The sequence below is a fragment of the Oreochromis aureus genome, linkage group 18 (assembly GCF_013358895.1).
Source record: "Oreochromis aureus strain Israel breed Guangdong linkage group 18, ZZ_aureus, whole genome shotgun sequence".
Taxonomy (NCBI): Eukaryota; Metazoa; Chordata; class Actinopteri; order Cichliformes; family Cichlidae; genus Oreochromis; species Oreochromis aureus.
The window spans coordinates 10,994,861-11,014,346 of record NC_052959.1 but is presented as its reverse complement, the minus strand read 5'-3'; the positions used below and the strand labels follow the sequence as shown (position 1 = coordinate 11,014,346).

Sequence of the window (19,486 nt, the reverse complement as noted above, 5' to 3'; positions counted from 1 at the left end):
AAGCCCAGACATGACACAACTTTGGCTCTGTGTGCCAAGTCAATAAAATGAGCAAGCTTTTGTAATTTAAAAGTCCAGCTACAGTCTTAACTACTTTGGTAGCGGTGAAGTTGCAGCTGAGTTTCCTCTGCTCGAGGGAATGAGCCATCTCAGTCCATTCACTGTTCATATCATCTCTGTAGGCCAGGCCAACGTCAATGTGCACCAATGCTCCATCCGCTGGGGAAAAATAATGATAATATTAATAATAATAATAATAATCACCACCACCACAACAACAAGTTGCATTTGCATTAATATAACACTTGATATACATACTCTAAAGACAATACTGACAATAATAAAGAAGGCAGAGAGAAACATTCTGTTTGAGAGAAACAAACAGAAAGAACAAAAGACGCTCTGAATAATACATATACACACACGTCTGCGTTTTGACGTGTGTTGTGCCTCGTCACTGCACAAACCTGCTGCCTCTTATCATCCTCGCAATGAGATAAAATTAAAATGTGGTGACAGACAGCCATGGCCTTTTCAGTATACAGCCACCAAATGCTCTTAGCAGTGGACGCCTAGCTTTCTTCCTTGTATGTGTCAAAATCCGTAGAACGTTTAAGAAGCAGTTTAATCACTGGCAATCGGCATTTGCATCAAAAAGTTATTAAAGGGTACAGTTCAAACTGGCATACATTCATGTAACACTGGCGTGTTAAACAGTGGTCCTGCAAATCTGGAATAGTTCTGAAACACTCGTATTAATAAGATTATTTCTCAATATCTACGTGTTCGATATGGTTACTTCCAAAGTAACCATAGCAAGGTTACTTCCTAATACACCCAAACTTCAACAAGACCTTAAACAACCCAGCCCACTGAATCCAACAAAAAGATCCAAAGCCAAGCTATTAAAGCTGCATCTTTAGATCACATTACAAAGCCAAGTGTTCTCTCCTCCAGCCCTCCAGAGAGCCTCTTGTGCCGTTATGAAACAAGCTGGAATGAAGAGAAAGAAACCCGGTGGCCTCTGCTGTAAGACGGGGGAAAAAAAGGAAAGAAAAAAAAAAGAGGGCGAGAGAGAAGGAGAGGGAACCAGATGAAAACTGGCAGCCGACTGTCTCTGTAATGCCCTCCCCTCTGCCATTGGTTGAGCCAGACGCCCTCAAATGTCAGCTCGCTTCATGCAAACATTCCAGTCCACTTCAGCAGCCATTGCCACGGAAACTAAGCCTCCTCAACAGCTGTGTTATTCCTGGACCCGGGCCAGAAAGGGGGTGCTTGGTGCTGGGTGGAGTGGGGCAGGTGGGTGGTGGTTAATAAGGGTGACGCTCTTCTCTGGGATGAACATTGTTACACAGATAAGGTAGTCAAGGAAGAGATGGCCTTGTGTTCCTTCGTCATACACCAGAGGAACAGAATCCACCCACCTTTGTGAGCGTGCTCTACTCGGGATTTAACCCTCACAGTATTTTGTTAGCGGCAGATTAACAAAGTGGCTCCAGCGTTTCAATTGGGAGCTCACTGGCATTTTTATGAAATCAGAATCAATAATTATTTTATGCAGTAAGTTTTATTGAATAAAAATGTAGACATGGCTTAATATTAGAAGTTGCGCCAGACAACATAAAACGGTGATTTGACTACCTGATTGTTGCCCTTTTATATGATTAAAGAGCATTGCGTAATGTGAGACACAAAAATGCCTCACATTACGCAATGCTTATGCCAATTTAGGCAGGCTGTTCGTTACCAGCCTCTTATTTTTTTCAGTTTGAAGCTTACCTCCTCAGGATAAAACTGAACAATCAATAATGTTGTACACTAGAAAAGGGATGTAAATTATAGGGTTTAAAATTGTCAACTATTTTACGTTTCAAGGTGAGATTCCTGCTTTTTCCAGCACTACCCGATTTCTACTAAATGTGGCACTCTGCTCCTTCTGCATCCATTTGTTCTCACAGCACCTCGCATAGCTCAGAAAGATCAAAATGAGTCTATGACATCTGGCAAAAAGGCTTGTCTGTGGTCCAGGCTGAATCACTGACTCATCTGTCAGACAGCCAGGCAGTAAACAACCCACAGCCCCCTGACACAACCGAGGCCAAGAATGTGAGCAAGTAAGGGATGCTGATGAGTAGGACGCCACTGTACCATGGCTGTTTAGACAAGCCAGACCAGAAAGGCAAAGATTTTGAGGTATTTTGCCCTTTTTGTTGCTACAAATACTTCTCATCACCTTTGAGTGTGCTGGCCTACAATGGATTGTATTAAGGCTGACAAGCATGTGTCAGTCTAGATAAGCCTCCCATTCCCATCGTACTCAACGTGACTTTCAAATACTTTGCTATGCATTGCAATCCATTTGAAGACAATTTTTCATTGAGATTCAAATCGACTTCCCCAGACTCTGCTGGTGATCCAGACTCTCATTAGACTTTCTCATCATCCTCTCTAATCCCTTCTTTGAGGATTGTAAGCACCCTGCCATGACACCAAACTCTGTCTTCTCGGAGGTGCTACTTATTTCCCTCCTCCCCCTCTTCTGAAGTACTTTGACACATTATTAGAATGCTGCAGATCGAGCTGTGAACTGGTACACTTCACAACAATGTTGTTTTAAATTAGGTGAAGATACAAAAAAGTTCCCAGTGGGAGACTGAAGACATCAAAAGGCAGCCTGGATCAGCAGCATAAACAAAACCAATGACAAATTTCAACCTTTTTTTCCTCCCTAACCCATTACAATTACATCTCAAACAGCTTACCCATGGAGGTGTATGGGTAATATCCTTATCAATCTAAGCTTATGTTAAAAAAAGGGGGGGAGCTTGAATTGGGATAATGACATATCCAAGATATATGGAAAACAAGGGAATGTAATTGGCCTAAAGCAACCAACATAAAATGGGTTCTGTTTACATCTCTTTATACCTGCCTCAACAGTGACTGACAAAGACCCTGAGATCTGCGAGGCTATAGAGACGAAACAGCAAGACATTCATCTTTGTTTGCTGCCTTTCTGTGCCATAAATTTAAGGAGAGACGTTTTGAGGAATTCTGAGTGTTTGGGGAAGGTGAAAGAGGGAGGAAAAAAAAGAAGAATTGTACTGAAAAAGATTAGCTGTAGCTGACTTTTACGACGCTGGTGACTGGAGATTACAATTAGGGATGGGTATCGTTTAGGTTTTATCCGACACCGGTGCCAAATCGGTACTTTTGAAACGGTGCCGGTGCTTAAACGGTGCTCGAACCGGTGCTTAAAGACTGGAGAACACAAACTTTGTCCAAAAACCTCTTATGTTTTTATTTTTAGCAGTCTCTTTTTTTCTGCAAAATGATAAGAACCGTACCAACATATAAACATCATCTGTGCAAAGATTTATGTTTTTAAAGTGAAACAGTGAAAAATTACAGCACTGTCAATACATGAATATCCAGACGTTGTACAAAAATGTCCAATTTTGGCACACAATTGGACACCATGCCAGTTGAATTTTTTAGGTATTTAAGAGCAGAAATTAATAAATTTTATTAACAGGCCTAAAAATGCTTTTTTTTAAAATACATTTTTGAAGAATTAACCACACATTTACATGGTAATGGGCCTTTTCTGCGCTTGGAGCACTTAATTGGCCTCTGGCCCTTTAAACTCCGAGGGGCTGTAACTTTGGTTTCTTTTGGTCAATTTGCATGATTGACACCTCTTTTTAATTGTTTGAGCCAATGGAGTCACAGTAACGATGCCACGTTCACGTTACTTCAACCAATCAGACGTTCCAAGGCCAAAACCCACGTGGGCCCAAATTTACTGCATGTGACGTCTGTCCAGTCATGTGTCTATAGGTGGGTCTAAAATGGAGGTTGTTGACGGAAAACGGCTCTGATGCGGCTAGGTAGGCGTGGTAACTGCTGATAATCACGTGGCTACCGGCGAAAATAACGGAGGAAATGTGGACGGTAAGCCAATTTCTGTCTTAGCGCATTTGCGCCGCTGTGTGTTTTTGTGGTCTTCTTTTGCAGCTCATTCAGTGAATTTTGGTCAGAGTGTGGTGAAACTTGGTATTTGGAATTGGTGATAGCTCTGGAAGATAACCAGCTTTTCTTTAGACGGTTACATGAAGTCTGGAGAATTTCTGGTTCACCTTGTTTGTTTAACGGACTTGTGCGCATTCACATAACTGCTCGTTTAATCATGGCTTGTTTTCGGTGAGTTTGGTGGTTGTAGAAATGGTTTATATGACATTTTAGCTGAGATTCAGAGGTTTCTGTGGATACCACACATGTCTGGACTTATATTTCTCACCCAGTGTTATAACGATTAAACGTGATCTCCTCCTTTTTGCTCGCGGTACCGGGGGCATGGGGCTTAAAGCACTTGTTGCAGGTTGCTGAGTTTGCATCTTTTGCTGTGAAGTACAGCCAGACTTTTGACCGCTTCGCCTTGGGCATTTTTAATCTGTAGCTCTGCTCTAAAAGAACGTACGTACCTGGGCCCGCCTACTATCCTTGTAAAGGTAAAATGATCGGCTAGAATCCAAAGTGTATAGAATAGAATAGAATAGAAAAGAATAGAATAATCCTTTAATTGTCCCACAAGGGGAAATTTGGTTGTAACAGCAGCCAAAAAGACACATATACAAACAAACAGTACACAGGACACAGAACAGAAACATACACAATTTTTTAAATATTTACATTAAGGACAATGGTTACTATATACAGAGTATTGTACAGTTATTAAATAAAATAAAAATATCTACAAATAAGAGGCAAACCAGGTTGTAGTGCGAATCGGTTGGTTAACTTATTGCAGTTACAGCGCAGATGTAAACATCTATGTTTGTTGGGAGCAGTTCTGATTGTACAGTCTTGACAGCTGAAGGGAGGAAGGACCTGCGGAAACGCTCCTTCATGCATCTAGGATGCATGCAGTCTGTCACTGAAGGAGCTCTGCAGTTCAGCAACATTTACATGCATGGGGTGGGAGACTTTGTCCATCAGAGATGTTATTTTGGCCAGAGTCCTTCTGTCTCCCACCACCTGCACTGGGTCCAGGGTGCATCCCAGAACAGAGCTGGCCTTCCTGATGAGTTTATCCAACCTCTTCCTCTCAGCTGCCGATGAACTGCTGCTCCAACATACCACACTGTAAAAAATGACAGATGCCACCACAGAGTCATAGAAGGTTTTTAAAAGTGCTCCCTGTACTCCAAATGACCTCAGCCGCCTCAGCAGGTAGAGTCTGCTCTGACCCTTCCTGTAAAGAGCATCAGTGTTGTGGCTCCAGTCCAGTTTATTATTCAGGTGAACACCCAGGTACCTATAAGAGTCCACTATCTCAATGCCCACTGTGATGAGGCCGACTATGGCAGAGTCGTCAGAGAACTTCTGTAGGTGGCAGCGTGGGGAGTTGATGGAGAAGTCTGCAGTGTAGAGGGTGAAGAGGAACGGTGCCAGCACAGTTCCCTGTGGTGCCCCCGTACTGCAGACCAGTGTATCAGAGACACAGCCCTGTGACCTCACATAGTGTGGAGGTTCTGTGAGGTAGTCCAGTATCCACTGGGACATGTGGTGGTCCACTCCTGATAGCTCCAGCTTGTCTCTCGGAAGTCGTGGCTGGATGGTGTTGAAAGCACTGGAGAAATCAAAGAACATGATCCTCACAGTGCTTCCAGGCTTCTCCAGGTGAGTCAGAGCTCGGTGCAGGAGGTAGATGATGGCGTCCTCCACCCCGATGCCAGGCTGGTAAGCAAACTGTAGTGGATCCAATGAAGACCTCACCAGGGGGCGCAGATGGTTTAGAACCAACCTCTCGAGGGTCTTCATCAGATGCGATGTCAGGGCTACCGGCCTGTAGCTGCTGAGGTCCTTGGGATGGGAGGTCTTTGGTACCGGTATGACCGGTATGACATCTCATGAGAGAAAAAAAAAAAAAAAAAGCACCGAAATAAAGCACCGAAATGTGCGCTGCTTTTCGGTCTGGTTACTACCGTTTATGTCAGAACCGGTGCCATTACCCATCCCTAATTACAATAGATGTGAATAGATGTGAATTAGCTTTGTCCAGAGCCTCTGTAAATATTTTCTTTTCAGATTGTGAAAGCAAGAAATACCACAGAGACAAAATATTGACAAAGTTCATGGGATGCAGGAAAAAAAGGCATGTCCTTGAGACGAAACATGATCCATGTTGTCCCATCCCTCATTTTCCTTTAAAACCCATAAGATACCTTTAGTTCTCACCTATCTGGTTGTACATCTTAAAAGCGATGTCAAACTGCAGAATGAACAGCATGAACTGGAACCACGGGCTCATCTCCTTGTTGGGAAGAGGAATGTGGACAGCAAACACAATGTTGTTAGCCTCGATCCCCTTGGCCATGGCTTCATCAAAGGACTGGATGTTATCACACTGGTTTGGACCCCAAGGCATGAACCATTTTGTTTGCTGCGGTTTTTTCACTGTATCCACGCATTTTGTGGCCAAGTAGTGCACTGCTGTGGCGGGGCTGGGAGCTGGAAAGACAAAGTGGTAGAGATGTTAGACTAAGTGTCACCTCTCCTTCACTGAACACAACTCCCCCTCCTCCCCCATCGCTTCACCTGCAGGCAGAGACAAGATGGACACGGCAAATCTCCGTTAATGAGTTACTGCGCATCGCCCCGTGCGTAGGACTGGACGGCGTCAACGTGTTAATGAGCTAACCACGCTAACGAGCTAGCCACGCTAACGCCATGCACGGCCTGAAATCCTTTCATTTTCTCAAAAGTTGACTGTGCGCCTTTTGTATGAATTCTGGTTGTGCTTGATGACCGCGAACCGATTTTATGTGATACACAGCGCTCAGCAATCTGTCAAAAAATGTTTTAGTTCGACTTTGGTAAGCTACGGAGCTGCACCGCTTGATGGATTCTCGGAGCATTACGGCTACCGAGGAGCCTCGCGGAGTAATCAATAGCTGTGTCCCAAAAAGTCGGCTGCATCCTCCGGAGGCCGCATTTGAAGGCCGATTACGTCACAGCCAGGCGACGAAGGCTGTCCCAATTCGTCGACTCCTTCAAATGCGGCCGACAAATGGGTCCTTCATTTCCCCGAATTTGAAGGATGGGTCGGGTGTGTCCTTCACGGCCCACCATATCCCAGAGTTCATAGCGAGGCCAAGCCAAATTTCAGCTGCCAACAATGGCAGCCGCTACTAAGTTTTAAAATTAGTCTTATTAATCTTTCTGGGTGACAAAAAAAAACTTTTAACATATTTTCAGGCGAGAAAGTAGCTGTGTAAATTACAAATATCTGCTTGGTTTATCAAGACATCCTATATTTGCAAAAGTGTGCCGACGTTTTCGGAGACGTCTGTTACCCACCTGCTCGATAGCAAGCGGGGGTTCAATGGTCACTCCAGCCGGCGAGAGCAGCGGACTCGGGCTTCATCGTTTTCAGACCCCGCTCTTTTCGCTACTCAGGTTAAACATGATATACAAGTCACTCGGATAACTTAAAAATTTAATTGTTTGGCTTTTTTCGGTGTTTTATTTGTTCCGGAGTAAATCGGTTTGGCTGAGATCAAAGTTATTAGATTATTAGATTAAATAAAACTTTATTAATCCATCGGGTGGGTTCCTCTGGGATTTTCACACAGTTGAATAAACGTCAAACAGAAAACAGATTAAACAGAAGTGTGAGACGGTCGAGAATTTACGCCAGTGTCCTGTTATATTTTAGATAGCAAGGAGCAAACAGCCGAGTTTATTAAACTCCACCGACACAGCGGTGACGCAAATCTGAAGGCTAGACCGTCCCATTTCACAGCCTCGCACATCCGGCCTTCTCGGTCTTGAAGGACCCGCCCACGAGACCGCGAAGGCCGGGTCTCAAGGATGCAGCCGACATTTTGGGACACAGCTATTGACTGTAGAAAACATGGACGACGCGACAGCTCCCCAAAAATGAAGCCAAAACGTCTCTATCGCCCCCTGGTGTCTGGCTGCAGTATAGGTCATAAACCCCGCCTCCTCCATGTTAGCAGATGGGACTGGGGTCAGACTAAAATAAATTAATTCTCCTCAGATAATTTTTTTCCAAAGATTCTTTCTTTTGTTATCAATAGTTCTCATCATCCTGATTGATGTCCAAGGGGTCTCCTTTCCCATAAGTTTGATTCTAATTCCTACCGCGGTGATGTTAAATTGGGGTGAAACGTCATCATAGCAGCTTTGACTGGCAGCTGCAGTCACGGAGAAACTTGCATATCTGTGTTCGGGAATAGCAGATAGAGCGTAGGCTCTGAGAGGAGGGCCAGCGTTTACGTTACGAAAACACGACCGCCTGTTTTAACCTCACAGCCTGAGGTGCTCTTCAGTAAACTGGACTACCCGACAGAAGGACCCGAGGCCCGGCTGCACTTTTTCGGTAAGTTAAACGTGTTTGTAAGCTAATCCGTAACTACCGTCCTTAGGTCCTGAGACCTAGCTAGCTAAAATGAGCACTCGGCTGTCGGGGTTCGTTTAGCTAATCTGTGCAGGTGAATGAATTTACTAAAGAAATCAAGAGAAACGCCCCGGGCTACTCAGTCACTAATTACTGTTACTGTACTTTTATTACAAGTATTATACTGTAAAAGCAACAGGCTGCGCCCTGCTGCAGCTCCTGTGCAGAGCTGAATATTAAATATGTGCAAACAACAGCATGTTTTCAGTCTCTTGCCACATCTGTAAAGACAGTAACATCTTTTTTTAAAAAGCTTCTACTTCAGTAACTCCTCATTAATGAGGAACTATGGATTAAAGTACTGTAGTGTACTGTAATACTGAAAAAAATGTAAGAGACAAACTTCAGATCCTGGGTGTGTGAGGACAGAAGAATCAGCTTTATTTCAAATTTGAGGGGTAAAATTTATATCTGAGTTTGATGGTTCTGTTCTCTTTGTGATTACAGGAGCTGCCCTCAGATTCAGACCTCAGCCCCACCCAGTGACAGCAGACAGATCATCCAACATGTTCACATGTTAACTGCAAAATGAACTGATGAAAACAGTGCAAAGGTTAAAGTACCACACGTGCTGTAGTGAAAGCTGCAGCTTTATTGATAAAGTTAAAGACAAAAAAACAAAAGGATTAATCACTCATGTAACTGTGTCACTATATATCAGCATTAACAGGACCTCAGTTTGGTGTTTCACAAAGCTGCTGATCTCAGACCTGCACAGCTTCTGTTTTAAACACTTGATGTACTCAGCTGCAGGAAGAGCATATGAGATTTTCTCACAATTAAATAAAACCTGATGAAGGTCAAAGGTCGTCACTTGTATGTTGAACTACAAACTTGTCATCTGGAATTCTTTCACAGTTTTTTTGCACATAGTGTGTTATTTACCATAAAGTGATTCAGAGTTGTTCATACCAGAGTAACTAGAGAGGATCATATATTTTTAAATATATAACTTTCTACAGGACTGAATACAATATCTTTATGTAAAAGTCCGGAGCCTCTGGGGAGTATCCGAGTATTTATAACATTACACAAACCAAAGGTCCATCACAGTGTTCATGAAATGCTGGGTTTATCCATCTCCTGGGGTGGGCCTACAGAGGAGTGCTGAAGATTTCCCTGTGAGGGAGCTGCTGGTGAAGATCATGAGTCCTGCTTGATCAATGTGATGGGCTTCAGTCTTCCTGGTGTTTCTTAAATGAAGCCTCTTTCAGTGGGTCAACAGAACTTCTGGCACAGGACAGCTGTGATGAAGAAAGGGAAGAAGTTTCTCCAAACCTCTGGACCCAGGAAACCCAGCTTGGTCCTGATGGTCTCCCTCACTAGTTTCTCCCCAGGGTGAATGTAGCTGTTGATATAATATGGAGTCTATTATTAAATGAAAAGAACAAATTAGACTACACTACTGAAACGTTCTGCTGCTGTTTTTAAAGTTTCCATGTTACCAGGCTGTAGAGGGCTCTGAAGATTTAAACAGTTTTAGATCCATTACACTCACAGTCTTATGTTAAAATCTCAAAGGACAGCATTACATTTTTGATATTAACAGTAACTCTGGGCCTCTGTAGAGTGTGCAGCTTATCTCATCGTTGTCTAAAAATGGATAACAAACATAAGAAGTGCTGAATCCTTCAATAACACAGACTATTAAGAGTATTAGGTGTGTAGCATCGCTAACTAGCTAGCAACAAGCCTCCAACACAGTGCGTATGCTAGCGGCTAATCTAACTAACGAATTAACAACAGAGTGATTTTAGAACTATAAGATGATAAGCTGTGTGTCTTTTTTTAATAACAGTGACATGGTTGTATTTACCTTAATTAAAGGAGTTGTCAGCCACGGTAAACCAGCAAAAAAACTCGAGCAGTCGGGCTACGTAAAAAGTGTAGGGGGGCGTGTTTGCGGTCATGTCCAGCGGGTGTGTGGGCGGGAGCGTTACACAGTCGCTCCACCTCAAGTCACTACTGCGCAGACTCTGGCTCCAAATTTGCAAGATGGCAGCCTCCACAAGCGGGATATTTTGGCTTCATTTTTGCACAATGGTAGGAGGCGGAGTCGCGTCGTCCATGTTTTCTACAGTCAATGGGAGTAATACGTACTGTGCTTCAACGTAATATTACCGTATTGTGTGTATAAGGACCATAAATGGCACCTGTTCAGAGACATGGTTACGAAGCGGATTTCAAACTCCAGGCTGTCAGTCACACAGTAGAAGTTGGGAACAGAGCAGCTGTGAAATCTGTCTATGTTATTATGCTCAGCGTCTTTTAGTTTACATTTTGACTGCACAATTGTGAGCTCTTTGTTATGCACAAAACAACAGTTTTCTTTTATTTATAGAGCATCATTATTTAATAAATGCTCATAATTTATTTTTGAGTAGTTTTTTTCATGTACATCTATGCTGTATGTTAATAAAAGTGCCTGTGTGACATCTGGGACACAGCTTTGACTAAGAACTCTGTTTTTGTTCTTACTTTATGGCTTTAAAAAAAATATCGAGATATATATATCTTATATCGCCATCCAGCTAAAAAATATCGAGATATGAATTTTGGGTCATATCGCCCAGCTCTAGGTCCTACCATGCCAAATTTCCCCTCAAACTAATAAATCACATGAAATTATTTTAGCCCAAATATAATACATAAATCTTCAGTGCCGCAGATTAAACTGTTCAAGGACAATGTTAATATCTTAGGAACAGTCACCAGTTTGTACTGATTTGGCTGAAAGTCAAACACTTTGGTAATTACTTTTTACACTGTTTAGGAAATGCCTACAAGCAAGGCTCTGTCTGTGAAGTGAGAGGGAGGGAAAATTCCCGAAAGCTCTCAGGCACCAATTACAGTGTTTACGCATTGAGATTCATGAGCTCGACAAGACTGCTGTTTGCAGTCTCTACTCACAGGAACCATTGTAATAGAACAAGAACGGCCATTATCATGACAACAAAGAAACTGGCATCCTGTTGTGGAACCTATACGCCTGATGTGAACAACACCTGAAAGGTCTGGGCGAAGGTGTAGACACACACATACACACACATACACACACACACACACACACAAAAAAAAAAAGCCCCCCAAAACCCCAACATTAATTCAGGAAATGATGCGGGACAATGAGCAAATAAGTGAATCTGTTAGATTCACTGTGGTTTAGCATTTACCTGCAAGCCCTTATACATTACCAGCTCAGACAAAGGTCACTTTTGTATTTATACTCCTCATAGCTGTACTCAGACATACACACAACAGCAGCATAATGAGCCAATGTAAATACACAGTACTTGCCACAGCAGTAGTGACACGTGAGGTCAAACTTTTCTGATGATTATAATTTGGCAGCATTTTAATAAATCATTCATACACTCTTTAGTAAATTGATTTTAAAAAAATGCATCCAATCAGCTGTAAATGTAGGAAATCATTCACCTGCAGCGTATAAACTGACAGAAGAGTACTGGAAGTCGTTTGCTGTTGGAATCTAATCAGCCCATCTCTGTGTCAGGGATATGTGAAGTCAAGTAGTTACAGAAGTTACCACTCTGCATTAAGCGTTTACAACTGTTAACTCTCTCCCTTTATATGGAGACACTAACAAATGCATCTTGATGCTTGATCATGGAGCACGCATTTCACATACTAGAATCAACTGAATGCATCAAACTACACAACTTCCTGTTAACGATTTGTTAGAAGCAGTCCCATTAAGACCAGCACAGTCTCACGATAGGGTCACATACACACTTAAGCTAGTGATTTTAGTTTCTGGACAGAAATGTTCCGGTTTTGTTCATGCTCCCCCAACGTCGTCGTCGTCGTTTCACGTGTACTGACTTAGGTTGATATGAAAAAGGGTATTAAAAGTACCGTATTTTTACGACCATAAGGCGCACTTAAAAGTCTTAGATTTTCTTCAAAAAGTACGGCGCGCCCTATAGTGCAGTGCGCCCTATGTGTTGTAATGAGGACGTAGTAGAGAACACCATGAGAACGCTAAAGGGTGAAGTGTGGGCGTTGACTGTACCGGTATATACGATCGCACATACCTGTATAAAAGAACAGGTATGTGCGTTATGCAGAACATCGTTGTTTTAACAACCCTGAAAATGGCAGAGACACACGCTTACGAAGCACAGTTTAAACTGAAGGCCATCAGCTACGCGGAGGAACATGGAAATCGAGCAGCCGCGAGAGAATTTAAGATTAACGAATCGATGGTTCGCAAGTGGAGGAAGCTAGAAAACAAGCTCCGGCAGGTCAAGAAAACGCAGCTGAGTTTCCGCGGACATAAGGCGAGGTGGCCCGAGTTGGAGGAAAGACTCGAGCGGTGGATCATCGAGCAAAGAACGAGTGGGAGAAGCATTTCGACGGTCACCATTCGGCTAAAAGCAGTTTCACTAGCAGAAGAAATGAAAATTGAACATTTCCAAGGAGGCCCGTCTTGGTGCTTTCGTTTTATGAAACGGTGCCATTTTTCCATCCGGACCAGAACTACGGTAGCGCAGCAACTTCCAGCAGATTATAATGAAAAGCTGGCCATCTTCCGCTCCTACTGCAGCAAACACATCGGCGACAAAAACATCCAGCCCAGCCACATCACAAACATGGACGGGGTGCCGCTCACTTTTGACATCCCGGTGAGTCACACTGTGGAGAAGAAGGGGACCAGCACAGTAGCGATACGCACAACAGGGCACGAAAAGTCTTCTTTTACTGTTGTGCTTGGCTGCCATGCTAATGGACAGAAACTGCCGCCTATGGTGATCTTTAAGAGAAAGACTTTACCTAAAGAGAAGTTTCCAGCAGGAATCATCATTAAGGCAAATGAAAAGGGCTGGATGGATGAGGAAATGATGAAAGAGTGGCTGAGGGAGGTGTATGTAAGGAGACCAGGTGGTTTTTTCCACGCATCACCATCGCTCTTAATCTGTGACTCTATGCGTGCCCATCTCACAGCCGATGTGAAAAACCAAGTGAAACAAATGAAGTCTGAGCTTGCTGTCATTCCGGGAGGCCTGACAAAGGAACTCCAACCGCTGGACATCGGTGTGAACCGCCCGTTCAAAGTAAGGCTGCGAGCGGCGTGGGACCGATGGATGACCGATGGAGACCAGTTTCACCAAGAGTGGAAGGCAGCGCCGGGCGAGTTACGCCACAATTTGCGAATGGATTGTAGATGCTTGGGCTAACATGTCTGCTGGCACTGTTGTTCGAGCTTTTGCAAAAGCCGGCATCATTTCTGAGGAGCCGCACGGCACAGAAAGTGACTCTGACAGTGAAGAAAGTGAACCTGGCATGTTTGATGGCGATTTAGCACAGCTGTTCAATTCAGACAGAGGATGAGGACTTCGATGGGTTTGATTGATGAAGATTACCGGTAATAAAAATGTGAGTACCAAACTCCGTTTTGCTCCTGTTTTTATTTTTAAATACGCACACTTGTATGCTTGTGTGTTGTTGCTGATGAAGATTACCGGTAATAAAAATGTGAGTACCAAACTCCGTTTTGCTCCTGTTTTTATTTTTAAATACGCATACTTGTATGCGCCCTATAATCAGGTGCGCCTTATGTGTGTGTTAAATACAGTAACCGCACACATAACTGAGACTGCGCCTTTTAGTACGGTGCGTCTTATGGTCGTGAAAATACGGTAACGTGAATTAGTAAAAACTCAACATACATGAGCTTTGTCTTTGGGGAATTCTCTAAAACTGACTTTTTTCTAAGGAACTCACAGAGATGCATCAGAAAAGCGGACATAAAACAAGGATAAACACCTTTGTGTTGTTGTTTGCTGTGAACATCGAACTGTCTCATTTTCCCGTTCAGCTCCATGGTTTACCTCTGACCTGCGTCACCTTAAAGCTAAAGGACGCCAACTCGAACGTCTATTCAAGAAAACCGGACTTACTGTACATAAAGAAATGCACAATGATCATGTTTTGTTCTATAAGGACTGCATTGCCTCAGCCAAATCTGCTTACTACTCTGGTTTAATTAGTTCTAGTGAAGGTAACTCCAGGTCCCTCTATTCATTGTTCAGTAAAATTACAAAACCTCCAGACACATTCCCCTCCCAGATGTATTCTGTTGATTTTTGCAACTCTCTTATCTCTTTTTTCACTTGTAAAATCTCAGACATTCACTGTCAACTTAACTCTTTAGGAGCTCCTGACTCTGAAGTAGACTTCCTGGTTCCCCCACTGTCTTCCTGTCAGTTATTTTCAAGATTTACTCTTCCCTCCATAACTGACGTATCTAATCTCATTAAAAAAATCTAAGTCATCCACCTGTCAACTTGACCCTCTCCCCACTGTGTTAGTTAAAGCCTGTCTTCCCTCGTTAGCACCTCTCATAACCAGCATTATCCATTCCTCCCTGAACACTGGAATTGTTCCTGAAGCACTGAAAAAGGCTTCTGTTATCCCAATTCTCAAAAAGCCTGGTGCAGACCCCTATAACTTTGATAATCTTCGCCCTATATCAAATCTCCCCTTTATTTCAAAAATTCTTGAAAAAGTTGTCGCCGCCCAGCTTCCCTTTACATCTCAATGACCATAATCTCTATGAACAATTTCAATCTGGTTTCCGCCCTAATCATAGCACAGAAACTGCTCTGTTAAGAATTACCAATGACCTTCTGATGGCAGCAGATTCTGGTCTCCTATCCATTCTCATCCTTCTTGATCTTAGTGCAGTGCGTTTGATACCATTTCTCACAATATTCTCCTGAACCGGTTAGCTTCCATTGGTATTAGTCATACCCCCCTTGCCTGGTTTACCTCCTATCTCTCCGACCGCACTCAGTTTATCCAACTTAAATCCCATTCTTCAACTCTCTTTCCTGTTTCTGCTGGTGTGCCCCAGGGTTCAGTATTGGGGCCTCTTTTATTCATTATTTATATGCTTCCTCTTGGTTATATATTCGAAAATATAATATAAATTTCCACTGTTATGCCGATGACACCCAGCTCTACCTTTCTTCTAAACCCAATTCATCCCTCCCACCTACCTCCCTCTCAGACTGTCTTATTGAGATTAGATCCTGGTTCTCCTCCAATTTCCTCAAACTTAACAGTAATAAAACTGAAGTTTTACTTGTCGGTACACCATCTATCTTAACCAAATCCCACAGCTTTTCCATTTACATTGAAAATTCTCCCACCTTTCCCTCCCCCCAGGTTAAGAGTTTGGGTGTCATACTTGATAATACTCTTTCATTCCAGTCTCACATTAATTACATAACCCGGTCTGCTTACTTCCATTTACGTAATATTAACCGACTCCGTCCCTTCCTTACCCCTCATGCTGCTGCCATCCTTGTCCATAGTCTTATTACATCCCGTATTGATTACTGTAATTCCCTCCTATTTGGTCTCCCTAAAAGGTCCCTTCATAAACTCCAACTTCTTCAAAATTCTGCAGCTCAGATCATAACCCATACTCCGTTAAGAGCTCATATTACCCCAGTTCTTCAGCAGCTTCACTGGTTCCCCATAGAAGCCAGGATAAATTTTAAAATCTTACTTCTTACATACAAGTGTATCCATAAATCTGCTCCTTCATATTTGTGTGACCTGCTCCATATCACCACTGTTTCCCGCCCTCTCAGATCATCATCTGCTATTCATCTTACTGTTCCGTCCTCACACCTTATTACTATGGGGAACAGAGCTTTCAGTCGCTCTGCTCCCCGGCTCTGGAACTCTCTTCCCCCTGCACTAAGAAATATTGACTCCCTCTCCGTATTTAAGACACAGCTCAAAACACATCTGTTTAAACTGGCTTATTCACTTTAATGCTGATTTTATCTGTTGTCACGCTCTGTTTTGTAATTTTAACTTATTTTATGTATATTATGACTACTGTTCCTTTTATTAATTGTGTTTTTTGTAAGGTGACCTTGGGTTTCTGAAAGGCGCCCTCAAATAAAATGTATTATTATTATTATTATTATTATTATTATTATTATAAGTAAATGTTATGCAGTCTGACCCAGTAAGATTACCAGTGTGCCTTTCACAAACCATATTAAGATGCCATCAGAACAGAAAGTAGTTCTGAAAGTGGATGTTTTTCTTCATTAGTACAATATGGCCTCAACTTTTCAATAATTTCATTCATACAATAAAAATTCTGAAAAACTAAGCCAGGAGGTCTGCACTACATTGCAGTGATGCAAACTTAAAATCCGAGCCATAAGTCAGACACTAAATTTGAACTGAAACAAGCAGTGAAGTAAGCAGATTTAACTTTTTTTTTTTCTTTTTTTTTTAAGATTCTTTAAACACTTCCCACCAACAGACTGAATAAAAGAAGAAATGGGTACCTGGGAGTTATGAAAGTCAAAACAAGGACAAAGGACATAAAAACATATTTATGCCTCAAAAATGTTTTTGATTTGAATACTGGCTTATAACAAGCAGGATGTGGATTCAAATCATGCAGATAAAACTTTGAAATGGCTTCAATCAAAAGGTACGCACACAAAATCTCACACTCTAAGATAAATATGCAAAATGCTGAGCAAATCTGAAAGAACTACTGGGAAGTTATTAAGCTCTTAGTAAAATTCCTAGTATGGTGCCATAAGCTGTAATCACCATCTATGGTACTTGTAGGAAGTACTGACTCGCCAGGATGAGCATTCAGAGCTTTGAGTTTTCACATCCAGGTTGTAAAACAGATTAGTGGTGTTTCAAAGAGGATGCAAAGCTCTCTTCTCCATCTCTACCGTTAGAAAGCACCAACTCACGAGTGGTAACACTGTTAGACCGATGTATTTTTCAACCTTTTATCATGTCCAAAGGTGCAGTAGCCACAGAGGGAAAAAAAACCGTGTGCACCTGTCCAGAAAGATCCTGTTACTTATCTGAACATCTAATCATATCTGCTCACTCCAAACCAAAAGCTAAAGGGCGGATGCCACGGTTTACACACCTATAGGCTCTTGCACAGTCATAAAGCTCCACCACCAGGATCTTTATCTGTGCTAAAGGCTGTTCGAAATTAAACATTAAAATGCGCACAGAGCAACAAGGACGACCCACTGGAGTGAATTAAACCCAGTTATCTGGATCCCCTCGGAGTTCAATTATCAAGTGACCCCGTGAGTCCAGAGGCACACCAGCTCCTCCAGTCTCTATCCCAGTGTGTCCAGAATAATGGCCATCCCCTCAGCCTGCTGACCCCATGCCGTGTTCCCGGGTTTGTCAGGAAACAAGGGGAGAAAACCCCCTTTCTACTCAATTACCCTCGCCGCCCCCGGCCACCGAGCAAACACAAAGGAATCTGGCTTCATTAAAACCATCTCAGCCAGGAATGAACCAAACAGGCTAATTTATCAGCCATGTAGAGAGAGGGAGAGGGGGGACTGGCTGGTGGGTGGTTTCCAGACTCTAAAAGCAACACAGGCATCTTTCACATGGACCCAACTTCTATCGACCGTGCTGGTGCACTGCTGGTGGGGCTTGTGCGCGCGTATTTGAGTGGGTGGATTTGAAGAAACTTGACAGCAACTCCAATACAGACCTGAAGGCAAAAAATGCAGCGTTGACAGCTGTGCGTGTATGTGTGTTTCTGTGCAGCAATGTCTGCCTCGATGCAAATGAAACTCGTGGAAGAAGGGAGAAACATGAATGCTCTGCCTGCGAGGCCGTGGGGATTTGGGGAGGAAAAAAGGGGGAGACAAACGCAGGGGGAAGGAAGGAATGAAAGGAAGGTAGAGATGCTGCCTAGGGGCCCCCACACAGCAGACATTATATATGTTGAAACAGCCCATTAAAAGTGTGATGTTCTGCGTTATTTTTAAACGACGTTAAAGAAACGAAGCCAACTGGTTGTGGGCACGCAGGCAGCAAACACCTTGATACAAAAGCAGTGATTTAGAGCGGAGGTGCCATTTCGTCTCGAAAGGTAAAAAAATACGGCTAAAAGTTAGCGCCCTTCGTCTTTTGTTTCACCGGGAGCGTTTATTACCGCTCCTATCAAGGTAAATAGCGATGAACTCAACTTAAAAGTTTTCCGTTTTAGCCTTTTATACACGTTAACCTTTAAATACCCGCAAGCACGCGCGTACAAACACAGACGTTATCTTAAAAAAGCAGGTAATAAAAGTACAGATAAAATTGAGGCGAGGAAAACGGGGAAAAAAAAACAACTTACCAATTAAACCGCCGACCATGAAGGCAAACGCCTGGAACAAAAGCAGAATAACTCCCACTATCACCAACTTTTTGGTGCTCATATTCTCAATAATAGCCCCCGCCATGGCGAAGGAAATGTTGGGTTGAAAATATCACCACCGAGCGAGAAACAGTAACGTTGGAAGGACAAGAGGGGAAAAAGGAAGAGGGAGAGAAGAAAGTAGTGATGGGTCCAGCAGCACTGATGCACCGACGCATGTATCAAGCTCACAGAGCAAAACCTAGATCGGTGCGTGCGTCGCTTTAAGAAAAAGTCACGTGATCGATACAGCTGCTGCTCATTGCCAACGCGCCAAACTGTGTTTAAAAGGTACCGCATCTGCCAACGGAACGAGTCGCCACCAAAAAAACACAAAATTACTCTCGCAAAGATAAAAAAAATTTACACATCTCTCCATAACAAAATGGAGCCCAAAAGAAAAAGAAATGTTTCTGCTGTGTGGGATCATTTTGATCTTTTAACTGCAAATAAGGTAATAGTTTGTCTGTCTTTGTTTCAGTGTAATCTATCAGAATAGGAAGAACAGCAATGTGATTTGCAGTGTAAATTATTTATTTCATTTGCAGGTTAAATGTCGAATCTGTTCTGCGGCGCTTTCTTACACAAACAAAAGCACCTCCTCAGTGTTTAGACATTACAGAGCCAAACATGAAAGTGAGGAGACAAACACACCGAGAATGAACACAGGTCGGTCTATATTGACACTGAACAGCTTTATCATCATTTTTTTTTATTAATATGTGTTTTATTATTTTGAAATCAAGCATCTAGGAAGACTATTCTGG

The 19,486-nt window shown here is 42.8% G+C and overlaps 1 protein-coding gene across 7 annotated transcripts in view; it reads right to left on the bottom strand.

Annotated features, from left to right (window-relative positions):
- The window catches only part of LOC116312569 (protein wntless homolog), a 31,180-nt gene extending 12,264 nt beyond the window's left edge, over window positions 1-18,916 (bottom strand). For 2 of the 7 annotated variants that reach the window (XM_039602486.1, XM_039602488.1), the window contains exons 1-3: window positions 18,660-18,916; window positions 6,241-6,513; window positions 92-219 (exon numbers count right to left, since the gene is read on the bottom strand). In XM_039602486.1, the coding sequence (XP_039458420.1) occupies window positions 92-219; window positions 6,241-6,513; window positions 18,660-18,765 (507 nt within the window). In that variant the 5' untranslated portion in view covers window positions 18,766-18,916. The remainder of the gene's footprint in view (window positions 1-91; window positions 220-6,240; window positions 6,514-18,659) is intronic. The other 5 variants (XM_039602487.1, XM_039602489.1, XM_039602491.1 and 2 more) reach the window with 3 other exon arrangements.
- Window positions 18,917-19,486: the final 570 nt, after the last annotated feature.